Raw genomic sequence first — 15,536 nt, 5'->3', positions numbered from 1 at the left:
GGTTGGAGTATGGAGGCAGTTAGCGAAAACAAAATTGAAGAAGAAACTGAAGCTATTGAGCCATATCACGACAGACAACGGCACGGGAGGAAGCAAGGACGAATTCGGCGATCGCCTTCTAACCAACGATTGGTATGTGTTTGTTTGGCATTAAATGTGGGGGGGGGGGGCTGGATGCAAATAGCTACAAATGAGGCATAATAGATGGATAGATAGATAGATAGTACTTTATTGATTCCTTCAGGAGAGTTCCTTCAGGAAAATTAAAATTCCAGCAGCAGTGTACAGAGTTGAGATCAATTTAAAGAAAAGAGTAAATAATGGGGGTTTAAATGGAAACAAAATAGAGAAATATTACAAAAAGAATAAAAACAATGGGAATAACAATATAACAGTAAAATAAGAATATAACAAGACAAAGTAGGCAGTAGTGACCATGTTATGAAATAACAAGACAAAGTAGGCAGTAGTGACCATGTTATGAATGATGCAATATGTACATACAGCTAGCCTAAATAGCATGTTAGCATCAATTAGCTTGCAGTCATGCCGTGACCAAATATGTCTGATTAGCACACTCCACACAAGTCAATAACATCAACAAAACTCACCTTTGTGCCTTCATGCACAACCTTATAAGTTTGGTGGACAAAATGAGACAGAAAAAGAAGTGGCATAAATCATATCCAGGGGGTTTACCCCGCTCGTCTGCGGGAAGAGACTGCCGTCGTCCCTGAATAGCTCGCACTCGGGCAACCCCTGTTTCCCAACTCATATGGAAACAGGGTTTGTATATTCTGCATGTGTATGTACTTATGTTCTTAGTAATTTGTTTATTTATTTTTAATTGTATTTTGTTCCAAAAAAATATGTATAAAGCTATTTGAGACATTTGGAATTTTTTCAACAAAGCTTTTCTTGTGGAATACCTGATGCAGGCCAGCCCCGCCCCGACGCTGCTTTCAGTGGCCCCCGGGTAAATTGACTTTGAGACCCCTGCTATAGCAGCAGTTTCATGAACAAAATCACCATAACAGATGATGCAAAATCACTGATACTATTTAAGTTTTTTAATTGAGGTAATTTCAACACCGCAACCTTTTATTTACTCATTATAATTTTTTTTTTTTTTTTTATTTAATTTTAATTATTTATTTTAAGTTTTAACAATCCTTTGACAAAACTTGAGTCACACTGTATATGTATTGAGATAATTATTTAAATTAGTTGTATCATCATAGGAGTGTAGAACCTTGGAAATACATAATGGTAAATGGAGCCTATCAGTAGCGTCAATTTGTGGCAAGCTTCTCTCTCACTTTGCAGTAGATCCCCTTCTTGGCCAGCAATTCTTGGTGGGTTCCCAGCTCTTGAACACTGCCGTTACCGATCACTGCGATCTGATCGGCCTTCTCGATGGTGTTAAGTCTATGAGCTATCACCAGAAGAGTTTGGTTGGGGCGATTGGCCAGGTTTTGCAGGACCTGAAGGATGTGAATACAATTTGGCTTGAACAAGCTTTGGCATGGACTTCTGCAATTTCAGTGGCTAAGACAAATAAACACGACACACTAATAAAAAAACATTATTAAAACTTATGATTTACCATTACATATATTCATTTAGACTTATTTGTCTTGTTTGTGTAAACAAAATCGACTATTTGTCAGAAAAGTCCCACTACAAATTATCTTCCTGGAGTCTAACACTTTTCCCAACCTTCGATTTGACGGCCGACTACAGTAGGCGGTAACACGGCAACGGCGACAATTTTAAACAGCGTTCATGGAGCTGTTTAAAGCATGTTGGAATGGAGATGTTTTGAGGATGAAAAAACAAGTTAATACAGCCAATGTGAACGCTAAACATCAGCCACAACAAAAACACAGCACTTCCTCATTCCCGGTAGAGTTGGCAGCCGCGACGACGACATCAGCAAACCTGGCGCCACTGGCGGAGAGTTTCTCTAGGGGGACATTTGTACTGGTCAAGGGCTTCCTGCAGCTGAAGGGGTGCATGTCCCGCTTTGAGGAGGAGAACAGATGGCTTGGGCATGCCGCGGAGCCCAAAGGTCTGGACATGGCTCTCTGGTCGGCCCCTTGGAGCTAGAGAGAATAAGGGCAGCGACTGAGACTCTTGTTGGTCTCGGGGACTTCATTGAGGTGTGGAATTGGACTTGGATGGTTTTGCTGAGGAATCCATCCATTCATCTTCTTTCGCTTAAGTAGGGTTGTGTTGTCAGGGAAGCAGCCTCTGCAAAGAAGCCCGGACTTTTCTCTCCTCAGCTACTTCCTTTGTGTCCTTCTAAAGAATCATATCGCTTCCGTAGGCCTGCTGGGAGTCATTGTCTCTTCACCGTGGCCGATCCTACCCAGATGCCCGAGCCACCTCATCTGGCTTATTCAGTTTGAAGGAGCAGTGACTTTACATCGAGCTTCTCCCGAATGACACAGCTTTTCGCCTTATCTCTAAGTGAAAGCCTTGCCACCGTATGGAGGAAACTCATTTTGGCTGCTTAGACCTGCAATATTGTCCTTTAGTCACAACCTTAAAGATCATGACCAAAAGTGAGAATAGGAACTTAAATAGCCCGGTAGGTTGAGAACTTAGTTTTTCCGCTCCGCTCCCTCTTCACCACGACAGACCGATTGCCCTGCACATCTCACAATACACTTGTACCTGTCTTGTGAGCAAAACCCTAAGGTATTTGAAATTCTCCACTTGGGGCCGGATCTCGTCCCCAACCCGTAGAGGAAGCTCCAACTATGCTGAGGAATTTTTGTTTCGTAGAAACAGCATGGCGTCTCTTTGGAATATAATTTTTTTTTTACGGGTTATTTGATTGACAAACCTTATGGTTGTGCGTGGACGCAGCAGTCCCTCTCTCCCCATGCTTGAATAATTGTTTCACAGTACAAGGTGAGAAAGAAACTGTCTCCATTCTTCCGTATGTCTTGCATGTATGAATCTTTAAAGTGTTTGTTGCAACGCGACTCTTAGAAGGAATATTTCAAAAATCCTCCATAACTTTGTCACGCCCATCTTGATGTTGTCTACGTCTTTAAAAGGAGTCAGGAAAGAGGAATCAAATACACAGAGTCTGGTCTTATGAGTAGGCAAGTTGCTCCTGCACGGCCATGTGCAGCTGTGTTGTCATTGTGAAAGTAGCCAAGAGTTGTCCTGCAACAACTCTCACCTCTCTTTGCGCACTAGATGAAGCAAATGCTGCAGGAGTTCAATGTACAGTGGATGTGCTGGTTGATCATCTGGCGCTGTGGTAAGAACCCGCAGTGGACGATGCCACCTCACACCAAAGAATGCAAATAGCGTAAACAACCTTAGAACTTTTCTGCCACAACTTGTAGTTTTTGCATATGATGCTGACAAAACCTCACATCACCATACCGTGTTTTCACTGTCCTCATCCAGGGAGCTTGTTATTTCATCCAGAATCAGGACCTGTGGCTGCCTGGCCAGCGCTCGAGCAACAGCGATCCGCTGCCGTTCGCTCTTGGATAACAAGCTGCCCCCCTCACCTACCTCTGAGGAACCCCAGAAAAGACGCATCAAAACACAGGCCTCCATTTTCTCTCTTACTTCAAACCGGACACCTTTACCTGTATCGTAGCCTTTGTCCAGCTGCATGATGAAGTTGTGGGCGTCAGCCAGTCGAGCCGCTTCCTGAATGGTGTCAATGGAGCAGTCATCAAGTCCGTAGGCTATGTTGCTTCCAATTGTGCCTGAGAAGAGCACTGGCTCCTGGTTTACCAAGGCGATCTGTCAAAACACCAACAGGTTAGTTTGGTATGAAGCTGGGCACATACTACCGCAATGTGAGTGTTCGATTCCTTGACATAGTATCTTCAGATTGTTGTCGTTTAAACCAGGTAAGGGACACTAATGTGCATTTTAAAGTAGGGATGCGATCTCTAACAATGACATGGTAATTTGTGAATTACAGTAGGAAATTGTACTTCATGAGCTGCATCACAAATAAACTAATTATGCATGAGGACTCATCGCCAACACTTCTTCGCTCTCATCGTTTGTCAGCAAGCTTCTCTGCCCTGGTTCTATTCGCTACTCACCATGCCTTGAATAGAATCACAGCCTTTCTTTGTGATGCAGCTTAAGTAAAATTAAAATATTATTACTTTACAAATTAGATTGCATGGGATTTTTGTTGTAACTTGTCAATAGAATGCAGCATATGTAGCACCATGTAAGCAAGCGTGCCATGTTTTTTACTTGATTGATTATTTTCAGTCTTTTCAGTCAATTAATGTATGACGGAGGCGCCTGGCTGATGAGAATATAATGACACATTTGATCAGCGTGCTGGGCCGTCATACTGGCATCAGAAGATATGCAAGTTTTAATTGTGATTGATCAACACAGCAGTTGCCCTTTTGAGCCTCTCACCTTCTTGCTGAGGTAGCGGCAGTTGTAGGATTCCAGTGGAGCATCGTCCAACAGGATTTCACCGTCCCGCGGCTCATACCAGCGCTTCAGCAAACACGCACAAGTGCTCTTCCCCTCTCCCGACGGCCCCACCAGCGCCGTCATCTCACCCGATCTCAGCTCCAAAGAGAAGTCCTGATGGAAAAGGTGTTTGCTTTCATGCTTTAGTGCAGAAATCAAACAAGGACGATGTCAAACCCACCTTTAGCACAGGTATGTCAGGGCGCGTTGGATAGACAAAGTTCAGATTGCGGAAGACAATGTGTCCTTGAAGCTGATTGGGTGCCAGTTCCCCCTTGGTGCTGATCTGAGGTTTTCGATCCAGATACTCAAACACTTTAGCAGCGGCCCCCACTGAGTTCAGCATGTTGCAGCAGATGTACATTAGTGCCTGACAGTAGACATTAGGGGTGTAACGACAACTGCCAGCAGTTCATTTTCCAGTAAATATTAGTCAAATTAAGATTGATTGATTGGCAATCAGTACACAGAGTACTGAGCTGTAGCGACGTTACAGTGATCATACCATGATGTTGTACCGAAAATCCTCCTGGTAGAGGATGAAGGTGACTAGGTGGCCGGTGCTCATTTGCCCCCTCTGGATGAACAACCTGCCATACCACAAGATCAGCACCTGCATCACCAACTCTGTCAACTACAAACACGCACACGCATCAGTTATCAGACCCCTGCTCCCAATCTCCATAAATCCTTGCTGTACATGCAACAACACCTCACCCTCCTTCCGAGAAGGTAAACAATCGTGACAGTTTGCCGCTGGTTCTTGAGGACTTTTGTGTCCAGCAGCCGGTTGTCATAGTGACGGGCCTCGTGTTTCTCTGCGCTAAAGCTCCGTACCGTATGGATACCCAAAAGGATCTCATGGGCCGTTTTTTTTTCCACGGCCAGGGAGTTCTGTATGGCCAGCTTCAACCGCTGGAGAAGAAAATGTCCCACAAAGCTGACAGTGAGGACTCTGCATAGAGTAAAATTAGCACGCAAATTCAGGGGTGATTAGATGATGCATGACCTGCTCGTGCTTGTTGTAGATGTTCTGTATGAGGATTGTAACCGGGACCACCATCAACAATATAAATGTCAGCTGCCATGATAGTTGCAACATTATGACCAAGTTGGCAACCATCTTGATGAGGTTCCTCAGCAGAACGTTGACATTGAGACACGCTGTATCCCCCATCATGCTGGTGTCCGTAGACAACCTGCTTGTGAGTTCACCTGCACGCAAAGCACATGCGCTTAAAAAAAGTGGAGTGTGTCAATGAAGGCAATGGTGATAGCTGTGTCTCAATTCGCATACTGCTGTGCTTACACTTAGTCTTTATAGTGCATAACCACTGTCACAGTGGTGTCAATCACTGCGCACTCACTATTTTTGAGGTCGACATCCTGGTACTAACAGTGCGCTGCATTTTGCCGTACTCCATGTCAATGCAAATTTGCACTCTAGAGTGTTGGTACGACAGTACGCCAATTGAGACACAGCCAAGGTCTGCTCCTGGGCCTTACCTGTCTGTACCGTCTCGAAAAACCCAACTTCCTGTTTGGTCAAAGTTTCAAACAGATTGCAGTTGACTCTGTACGTAAAAGAGCTTCTGGCCCACGTAAAGAGACCCCCTCTGCAGCCTGCGCCCAATGAGCTGATCAAACAAATGACAACGTCAAGACACATTGGAGGGCTTCTGGGCTGCAAGGTCGTTTATGCGCACCTTCCCAAAGAGAAGAGGCCGATGAGGAGGAGCGCTGAGAAGAATTCATTTGGCAAGTAATTACCACGCAGGTTGTCAATAATCTTCCCCGTGTAAAACTGAATGAACATCTGACCTGAGACACACACACAATGACACGTACTAGTGATGGAAAACGGAATTCATTTCACTGACACGAGGTGACTGAGGTGATCTCGCAGAAACTCGCACGCCCGTGTGAGTCAATGATTCTCGAGTTTTGAATCGATTAAACACGTGAGCTGTTGATTGATTGATTGATACTTTTATTAGTAGTTTGCACAGTACAGTACATATTCCGTACAATTGACCACTAAATGGTAACACCCGAATAAGTTTTTCAACTTGTTTAAGTCGGGGTCCACGTTAATCAATTCATGGTACAAATATATACTATCAACATAATACAGTCATCACACAAGTTAATCATCATAGTATGTACATTGAATTATTTACATTATTTACAATCCGGGGGGTGGGATGAGGAGCTTTGGTTGATATCAGAACTTCAGTCATCAACAATTGCATCAACAGAGAAATGTGGACATTGAAACAGTGTAGGTCTTATTTAGTAGGATATGTCCAGCCAGCAGAGAACATAGTGAGTTCACATAGCATAAGAACAAGTATATACATTAGAAGTACATTTGAGTTGTTTATAATCCGGGGAGATGGGATGTGAATGGAGGAGGGTATTAGTAAAGTGTTGAAGTTGCCTGGAGGTGTTGTTTTAGAGCGGTTTTGAAGGAATATAGAGATGCACTTACTTTTACACCTGTTGGGAGTGCATTCCACATTGATGTGGCATGGAAAGAGAATGAGTTAAGACCTTTGTTAGATCGGAATCTGGGTTTAACGTGGTTTGTGGAGCTCCCCCTGGTGTGATGTACAAAGCTACAGTAGAACACTACCAGTAAGTTTTGGTATTGTAGAAATAATTGCATTGACACTAAAATAAGTATCCTCCAGGATTTCTGAGTCTTTTTTATATGATTTGATTTGACGAGATTTGATGATTTTGCTATCAGTGTTCGCAGTGTTCCTTATAACCTTAACCTCAAAAAGCACAGGAAACGTATACCGTATTTTTCGGATTATAAGTCGCTCCGAAGTATACGTTGCACCGGCCGAAAATGCATAATAAAGAAGGAAAAAAACATATACGTCGCACTGGCGTATAAGTCGCATTTTGGGGGGAAATTTATTCGATAAAATTCAACACCAAGAATAAACATTTGAGTTTTGAGTGGAGTTTACAGTTACGGTAGCACAATTAGCCCCAAATGGGCTGATATCACGACTAACAAGTTACACGTCCGATTCGCCCAGCGACTCTCTGTCGGAGTATCGGCGGTGGGGTCCAGTGCACCACAGTCTTGTATTGTCGCTCTGTCTTTTGGCGGAGTGCTTCGGAAACTACCGGACCACTAGTTCCCCCCCCCCATTTACTTCCGGGGTCATGATTAATACAGACGTTTTGTTAAAGCTATATTATAAAAATATAACGCTATATTATAAAAAATTGACGTTTTGTTAACGCTATATTATAAAAAAATAAAAAAATGTTTACAAACACAAGCTATGGGATGACACATATACTTCCGGGGTCACATTTCCTCTTACGTCATCCCATAGCTTGTGTTTGTAATTTTTTAAAATTTTTTATAATATAGCGTTAACAAAACGTCTGTATTTTTATAATATAGTGTTATATTTTTATAACGTTATATTTTTACAATATAGCGTTAACAAAAAGGTCTGTATTAATCATCACCCCGGAAGTAAATGGGCTGGGGAAGGTTTTTGTAGGGGGGAAGAAATTTGGCGTGACAGAGCCTTAAAACAAAAAAACATTTAAAAAAAAGTAACGAGTTACTTTTCACAGTAACACATTACTTTTTTGTTTAAGTAACTGAGTTAGTGACTGAGTTACTTTTGAAATAAAGTAACTGGTAGCTGCAACTAGTTACTGGTTTTCAGTAACCAACCCAACACTGGAGTCAATGCACAATTTTCAACAATACCAAGGTTGAAAACTTACTGGAAGTGTTATAAATAAATAAATGGGTTGTACTTGTATAGCGCTTTTCTACCTTCAAGGTACTCAAAGCGCTTTGACAATACTTCCACATTTACCCATTCACACACTGATGGAGGGAGCTGCCATGCAAGGCGCCAACCAGCACCCATCAGGAGCAAGGGTGAAGTGTCTTGCTCAGGACACAACGGACATGACGAGGTTGGTTCTAGGTGGGATTTGAACCAGTGACCCTCGGGTTGCGCACGGCCACTCTCCCACTGCGCCACGCCGTCCCTGTTCTGGGTTATTGTAATGCAACTCGGGCATGAAAGTGAAAGTTGACTTCAGCAAAGCCCCATTTATAAAACTGTGCGTGGAACTGCTGAGATTAGGAAAACATGTCCATGTTTGGGCTTTCTGTTTGTTATGACTTTTACTGGTCACTTTATTAGGCACACCGACAATACTGTCATTCTTTTAAAGGCCTACTTGCCCTTTTGTGTGTTCTTCCGAGGATGTTGTAGTCGTAATGGTTTGTACAGTCCTTTGAGACATTTGTGATTTAGGGCTATATAAATAAACATTGATTGATTGATTGATACTGAAACCCACTACTACCCACCACGCAGTCTGATAGTTTATACATCAATGATGAAATATTAACATTGCAACATATGCCAATACGGCCTTTTTAGTTTACTAAATTGCAATTTTAAATTTCCGGGGAGTTTAATGTCGTGTAATGATGACGTGTACGCTTGACGTCACGGGCTGTTAGGAATATGAGCGCTGCGCACACACACACAGCTAAAAGTCGTCTGCTTTAACCGCATAATTACACAGTATTTTGGAGATCTGTGTTGCTGAATCCTTTGTAATTTGTTCAATTAATATTGGAAAAGTCAAAGTAGAAAGATGGAGTTGGGAAGCTTTAGCCTTTAGCCACACAAAAACACGGTGATTCCTTGTTTAAAATTCACGGAGGTGAAACTTTACTATGGATCACAGCGGACATAGATCCCGACCGAATGTCAACAAGCAGGTTTCCGTGAGAAATTTGTGGTAGAAATTCGCTTCTTACCGGGTATCAGCTGAGCTTGTGCTCCCCATAAAGCTGCCGTCGACTTCCCTGAGACACTGCGCGTCAACACCCGGCCGTGGACGTACACTTCTGACTATCAGGTACTGTTAAACTCACTAAAACACTAGCAACACAATAGAAAGATAAGGGATTTCCCACAATTATCCTAGTAAATGTCTCTAAAACATAAGAATCCGTCTCAATGCAATCGCGTTTTTTTTTCTAGTCCGTCGCTATCAATATCCTCAAACACGAATCTTTCATCCTCGCTCAAATTAATGGGGAAATTGTCGTTTTCTCGGTCCGAATAGCTGTTTTTGTTGGAGGCTCCCATTAAAAACAATGTGAAGATGTGAGGAGCCATCAACATGTGACATCATCGTCTGCGACTTCCGGTAGAGGCAGGGCTTTTCTGTTAGCACCGAAAGTTGCAAACTTTATGGTTGATGTTCTCTACTAAATCCTTTCAGCAAAAATATGGCAATATCGCGAAATGATCAAGTATGACACATAGCTGTTTTTGTTAGAGGCGTTGTCACGCCAAATTTCTTCCCCCCTACAACCCCCCCCATTTACTTCCGGGGTCATGATTAAGAGACGTTTTGTTAACGCTATATTATAAAAACACAGACGTTTTGGTAACGCTATATTATAAAACATTTTTTAAAACAATTTACAAACAATCTATGGGATGACGCATTTACTTCCGGGGTCACGTTTCCTCTTATGTCATCCCATAGCTTGTGTTTGTAAATTCCATCCATCCATTTTCTACCGCGTATTCCCTTTCGGGGTCGCGGGGGGTGCTGGCGCCTATTTCAGATACAATCGGGCGGAAGGTGGGGTACACCCTGGACAAGTCGCCACCTCATCGCAGGGCCAACACAGATAGACAGACAACACACTAGGGCCAATTTAGTGTTGCCAATCAACCTATCCACAGGTGCATGTTTTTGGAAGTGGGAGTACCCGGAGGGAACCCACGCATTCACGGGGAGAACATGCAAACTCCACACAGAAAGATCCCGAGCCTGGATTTGAACCCAGGACTGCAGGACCTTTGTATTGTGAGGCAGACGCACTAACCCCTATTCCACTGTGAAGCCCGTGTTTGTAAATTGTTTTTTACATTTTTTTTTCAATATAGGGTTAACAAAACGTCTGTATTTTTATGATATAGCGTTATATTTTTATATAACAAAACATCTGTATTAATCATGATAGCGGAAGTAAATGGGGGGGGGGGTTTGTAGGGAGAAGAAATTTGGTGTGACAGCTCCCATTAAAATCAATGTGAGGATGTGAGGAGCCATCAACATGTGACGTCATCGTCTGCGACTTCCGGTAGAGGCAGGGCTTTTCTCTTAGCACCGAAAGTTGCGAACTTTATCGTAGATGTTCTCTACTAAATCATTTCTGCAAAAATGTGGCAATATCGCGAAATGATCAAGTATGACACATAGAATGGACCTGCTATCCCCGTTTAAATAAGAAAATCTCATTTCAGTAGGCCTTTAATCTCGGTGTACTTACAGACAACAGCCAGGGTGAGAAAGAAGAAGGCAGCGAGCATCGCGGGGTAGTCCGGCTTGTACATGCGGACCACTCTCATGAACAACACTCTGGGCTTGTTTTGCGTCTTCCCTTCGCCATCGGAGACCGGGAGGAGCGTTTCCCAAAAAAAGGCAGCAGCCAGCGAGGCTCCGGTGCACATCAGCCAGCAGCGCGCGTCCGCCACCACGCCGCACTGGTTGTCCTCCAGGCCCAGCACCGCGGTGCCGGTTTTCATGACGGCGGGAAGTGCACAGTGCGCGGCGAGGAGGCGAGCCGGTACCGGCGGCAGTCCTCCGAGCGCGGCCACTGTTGCCGCGGCGAGCGCCAAACACCTCAGCAGCGCAAACACCCACGCGGAACTCGCACCGCTCCCGTGCGCGCCTACCACGACCACGGCCGCGTACACCGAGCAGGCGTCCACGCATAGTGCCAAAGTCAAAGCAATCACTTGACGAAGGACCAAACTCGTCGCCATTTTACCCGCAGTGTTAATAAGCCTTCACTTTCGTTTTCCCCTCATTTATCTGCACACAGCATCAGGGCTGTGGGGGCGGAGCCGCCCAAATAGCGTCATTTCTTCCTGTATGGCAGTGGTTCTCAACCTTTTTTCAGTGATGTACCCCATGTGAACATTTTTTTTAAATCCATGTACCCCCTAATCAGAGCAAAGCATTTTTGGTTGAAAAAAAGAGATAAAGAAGTAAAATACAGCACTATGTCATAGATGTCAAATTCTGGCCCGCGGACCAAATTTGGCCCGCTGTTTAATTTAATTTGGCCCTTGAGGCAATATCAAATTAACATTAGAGCTGGCCCGCCGGTAAAACCACATTCACCGCTAATACTCATACTTGCCAACTGTCCCGATTTTCCCGGGAGACTACCGAAGTTTAGTGCCCTTCCCGAAAATCTCCCTGGGCAACCATTCTCCAGATTTCCACCCGGACAACAATATTGGGAGTGTGCCTTAAAGGCACTGTCCTCTACAACATGCCGTCACGTCCTCTTTTCCGCCATATAAACAGCGTGCTGGCCAAGTCACATAATGTATGCAGCTTTCACACACATACTTGGTCAAATGCCACTGAGGGTGGCCGTGTAAACAACTTTAACATTTTTACAAATATGCGCCACACTGTGAACCCACACCAAACAAGAATGGCAAAACACAATTCGGGAGAACACCCGCATCGTAACACTGTCCCACCATGCTGCCCTATTTAAGCCGTGCTTGTTCAATATTCATTGCAAAACTTGTTTGGGTCCCTATTAAAAGGTTAATTTGTTCAACCTTGGCCTGCAGCTTTGTTCAGGTTTAAATTTTAGCCCACTCTGTATTTGAGTTTGACACCCCTGCACTATGTCATCAGTTTCTGATGTATTCAATTCCATAACAGTGCTAAATATTGCTCATTTGTAGTGGTCTGTCTTGAACTATTTGGAAAAAAAGATATAGAAATAACTAAAAACTTGTTGAAAAATAAACAAGTGATTAAATTATAAATAAAGATTTCTACACATAGAAGTAATCATCAACTTAAAGTGCCCTCTTTGGGGATTGTAATAGAGATCCGTCTAGATCAGGGGTCTCAAACACGTGGCCCGCGAGACGTTATTTTGCGGCCCGCGAGTTTTATATGAATGACGCTTTACAGCGTCATACTTCTACACCCTCGATTTTCCCAGGAGACTCCCAATTTTCAGTGCCCCTCCAGGGATAATCGTCTCCCGAATTTCACTCAAACAACAATATTAAGGGGACACCGTGGAGGCACTGCCTTAAGCGTCCTCTATAATCTGTACAAATAGCGTTCCAGCCCAGCCACATGTTGTATTTGGCTTCTATTATAGATGTAGCAAGAGACTGCAAGACATACTTGATCAACAGCCACACAGGTCACACTGAGGGTGGCCGTATAAACAACTTTAACACTGCCACACTGTGAACCCACACCAAACAAGAATGACAAACACATTTTGGGAGAACATCCGCACCATAACACAACATAAACACAACAGAACAAATACCCAGAATCCAATGCAGCCCTATATCTTCCGGGCTACAATAGGGGGTGGGGTTGGGGGTGTGGGGGTGTATTCCGTGGGTCTGCAGAAGACTCTTACAATATGTGACTGGGCCGGCAGACTGTTTGTATGGTGGAAAAGCGGACGAGGCGGCAGGTTGTAGAGGACGCTAAAGGCAGTGCCACCACGGCCCGCCCTTTATATTGTTGTCTGGGTGAAAACCGGGAGAATGATTGCCCTGGGAGACTGTCGGGAGGGGCACTGATATTCGGGTGTTTCCCAGAAAAATCGCGAGAGTTGGCAAGTATGTTGCTAGGGCGGGAAAGCCATTCAAAGAAGGCGAATTCATTAAAAAGTGCATGTTAGATTTCTTAAAAAATATATTTTCTCGCGGCCCAGCCTCACCCAGTTTCTGCATCCAGTGGCCCCCAGGTAAATTGAGTTTGAGACCCCTGATCTAGATTCTGTTGTGTCACGCACACACTCTGTGCTCCCTGCTGCTGTAAGTGCACGTTGAAGATCCAATGCAAACACCAGAGACTCCCACACACTCATCAAGCGGACGACGCCCTCTCTCCGCCGCAACCGACAGCAGGCCACACCTGACGCTAATTAAGAAGGGCAGTATAAACATAGCCGACGTTGACTCCTCGATGTCGGAACGTAAACTACTTTTTGTCGTTTTACCACCGCTGTTTCCCTTCTGGACCCGTTTTGCCTTCCCGGATCCTCGACCTTGTTTATGGACATTGGACCCGCTCTCCTGCCTCTGACCTCGCTTGGACTTTGGACTCCCTCTGGCTTGCTCCCTCTCGGATTTGGACACCCTTTTCAACCAACACACACCTCAACAAACCTTACAGTATCTACGTATGATAAATTCTACACATAGTCTTCTATGCAAACACCTAGTAGCATACACACTCCACGTAATCATCAAGTTTTCGTATAAACCTGTTGAACTTGACATTCCTTCGCTGAGCCGTCTCCTTCCCCAGTAGCAAACATAACAGATTCATCAACTTAATTCTAAACATTTGTTCACAAAAAAAGAAACCTTTAACATCAATATTTATGGAACATGTCCACAAAAAATCTAGCTGTCAACACTGAATATTGCATTGTTGCATTTCTTTTCACACTTCATGAACTTACATTCATATTTTGTTGAATTATTATTCAATAAATATATTTGTAATGGATTTTTGAATTGTTGCTATTTTTAGAATATTTAAGAAAAATCTCACGTACCCCTTGGCATACCTTCAAGTACCCCCTGGGGTACGCGTACCCCCATTTGAGAACCACTGCTGTATGGCATCAAATGGATGGGCTTTTGTAGAGTTTGAATTTTTTTTTCTGTCATTTATATAGACGTTATCAACAGAATGTTAATTGAAAAGGATCCTTAAGCAAATTAAGAATGTCTAAGACTAAAGTACAGTGTGAATCAAAAGTGGAAATGGTTTGTTCTACCAAGTCGCAAACCTATAGCTTGGAGCAGTGGTTCTCAAATAGGGGTACGCGTACCCTTGGGGGTACTTTAAGGTATGCCAAGGGGTACGTGAGATTTTTAAAAAATATTCTAAAAATAGCAATAATTCAAAAATCCTTTATAGATATATTTATTGAATAATACTTTAACAAAATATGAATGTAAGTTCATAAATTGTGAAAAGAAATACAACAATGCAATATTCAGTGTTGACAGCTAGATTTTTTTGTGGACATGTTCCATAAATTATGATAAAGATTTATTTTTTTGTGGAGAAATGTTTAGAATTAAGTTCATGAATCCAGATGGATCTCTATTACAATCCCCAAAGAGAGCACTTTAAGTTGATGATTACTTCTATGTGAAGAAATCTTTATTTATAATTGAATTACTTGTTTCTTTTTTAACAAATTTTTAATTATTTGTATATCTTTTTTTCCAAATAGTTCAAGAAAAACCACTACAAATGAGCAATATTTTGCACTGTTATACAATTTAATAAATCATAAACTGACGACATAGTGCTGTATTTTACTTCTTTATCTCTTTTTATCAACCAAAAATGCTTTGCTCTGATTAGGGGGTACATGGATTTAAAAAAAATGTTCACATGGGGTACATCACTGAAAAAAGGTTGAGAACCACTGCCATACAGGAAGAAATGACGCTATTTGGGCGGCTCCGCCCCCACAGCCCTGATGCTGTGTGCAGATAAATGAGGGGAAAACGAAAGTGAAGGCTTATTAACACTGCGGGTAAAATGGCCTTGGTCCTTCGTCAAAGGGGGTACATCACTGAAAAAAGGTTAAGAACCACTGGCTTGGAGCACTACAGTGAAGGCCCACTGAAGAACTTTCAGATTTTGTTCATTATAGCGGCGCCAGTGGACCGAAGTGGTAATGTTTTGCGTGAAGGAAGACCACAATTCTCATGAGGACCATCCATCCATACATCCTTCTTCTTCCGCTTATCCGAGGTTGGGTCGCGGGGGCAGCAGCCTAAGCAGGGAAGCCCAGACTTCACTCTCCTCACCCACTTCGTCCAGCTTCTCCCGGGGAATCCCGAGGCGTTCCCAGGCCAGCCGGGAGACATAGTCTTCCCAACGTGTCCTGGGTCTTCCCCGTGGCCTCCTACCGGTCAGACATGCCCGAAACA

At 43.4% G+C, this 15,536-nt stretch overlaps 1 protein-coding gene across 1 annotated transcript; it reads right to left on the bottom strand.

Moving 5' to 3' along the window:
• Positions 1 to 209: 209 nt before the first annotated feature.
• Positions 210 to 11,374, bottom strand: tap2a (transporter associated with antigen processing, subunit type a). The gene is made up of 11 exons (XM_061897294.1): positions 10,841 to 11,374; positions 6,189 to 6,303; positions 5,989 to 6,119; positions 5,492 to 5,697; positions 5,200 to 5,397; positions 4,988 to 5,116; positions 4,664 to 4,852; positions 4,423 to 4,596; positions 3,618 to 3,777; positions 3,406 to 3,542; positions 210 to 1,484 (listed from the first exon to the last, which is right to left on the bottom strand). Exons 1-11 carry the CDS (start codon positions 11,334 to 11,336, stop codon positions 1,293 to 1,295), a joined length of 2,127 nt encoding a protein of 708 aa, XP_061753278.1. The 5' UTR covers positions 11,337 to 11,374; the 3' UTR covers positions 210 to 1,292.
• Between the last annotated feature and the right edge of the window lie 4,162 nt (positions 11,375 to 15,536).

This window comes from Nerophis ophidion, linkage group LG04 (genome assembly GCF_033978795.1).
Source record: "Nerophis ophidion isolate RoL-2023_Sa linkage group LG04, RoL_Noph_v1.0, whole genome shotgun sequence".
In the NCBI taxonomy this organism is placed as follows: Eukaryota; Metazoa; Chordata; class Actinopteri; order Syngnathiformes; family Syngnathidae; genus Nerophis; species Nerophis ophidion.
This window is presented reverse-complemented; position numbering and strand designations above follow the sequence as displayed.

Excerpts from the sequence above, each read along its gene's own strand:
- tap2a (XM_061897294.1), bottom strand. The coding sequence starts at position 11,336 with ATGGCGACGAGTTTGGTCCTTCGTCAAGTGATTGCTTTGACTTTGGCA. Across the intron at positions 6,120-6,188 it reads GGCCTCTTCTCTTTGGGAAG|CTCATTGGGCGCAGGCTGCA; the intron begins GTGCGCATAAAC and ends TTGTTTGATCAG. Across the intron at positions 4,853-4,987 it reads ATTTTCGGTACAACATCATG|GCACTAATGTACATCTGCTG; the intron begins GTATGATCACTG and ends GTCTACTGTCAG.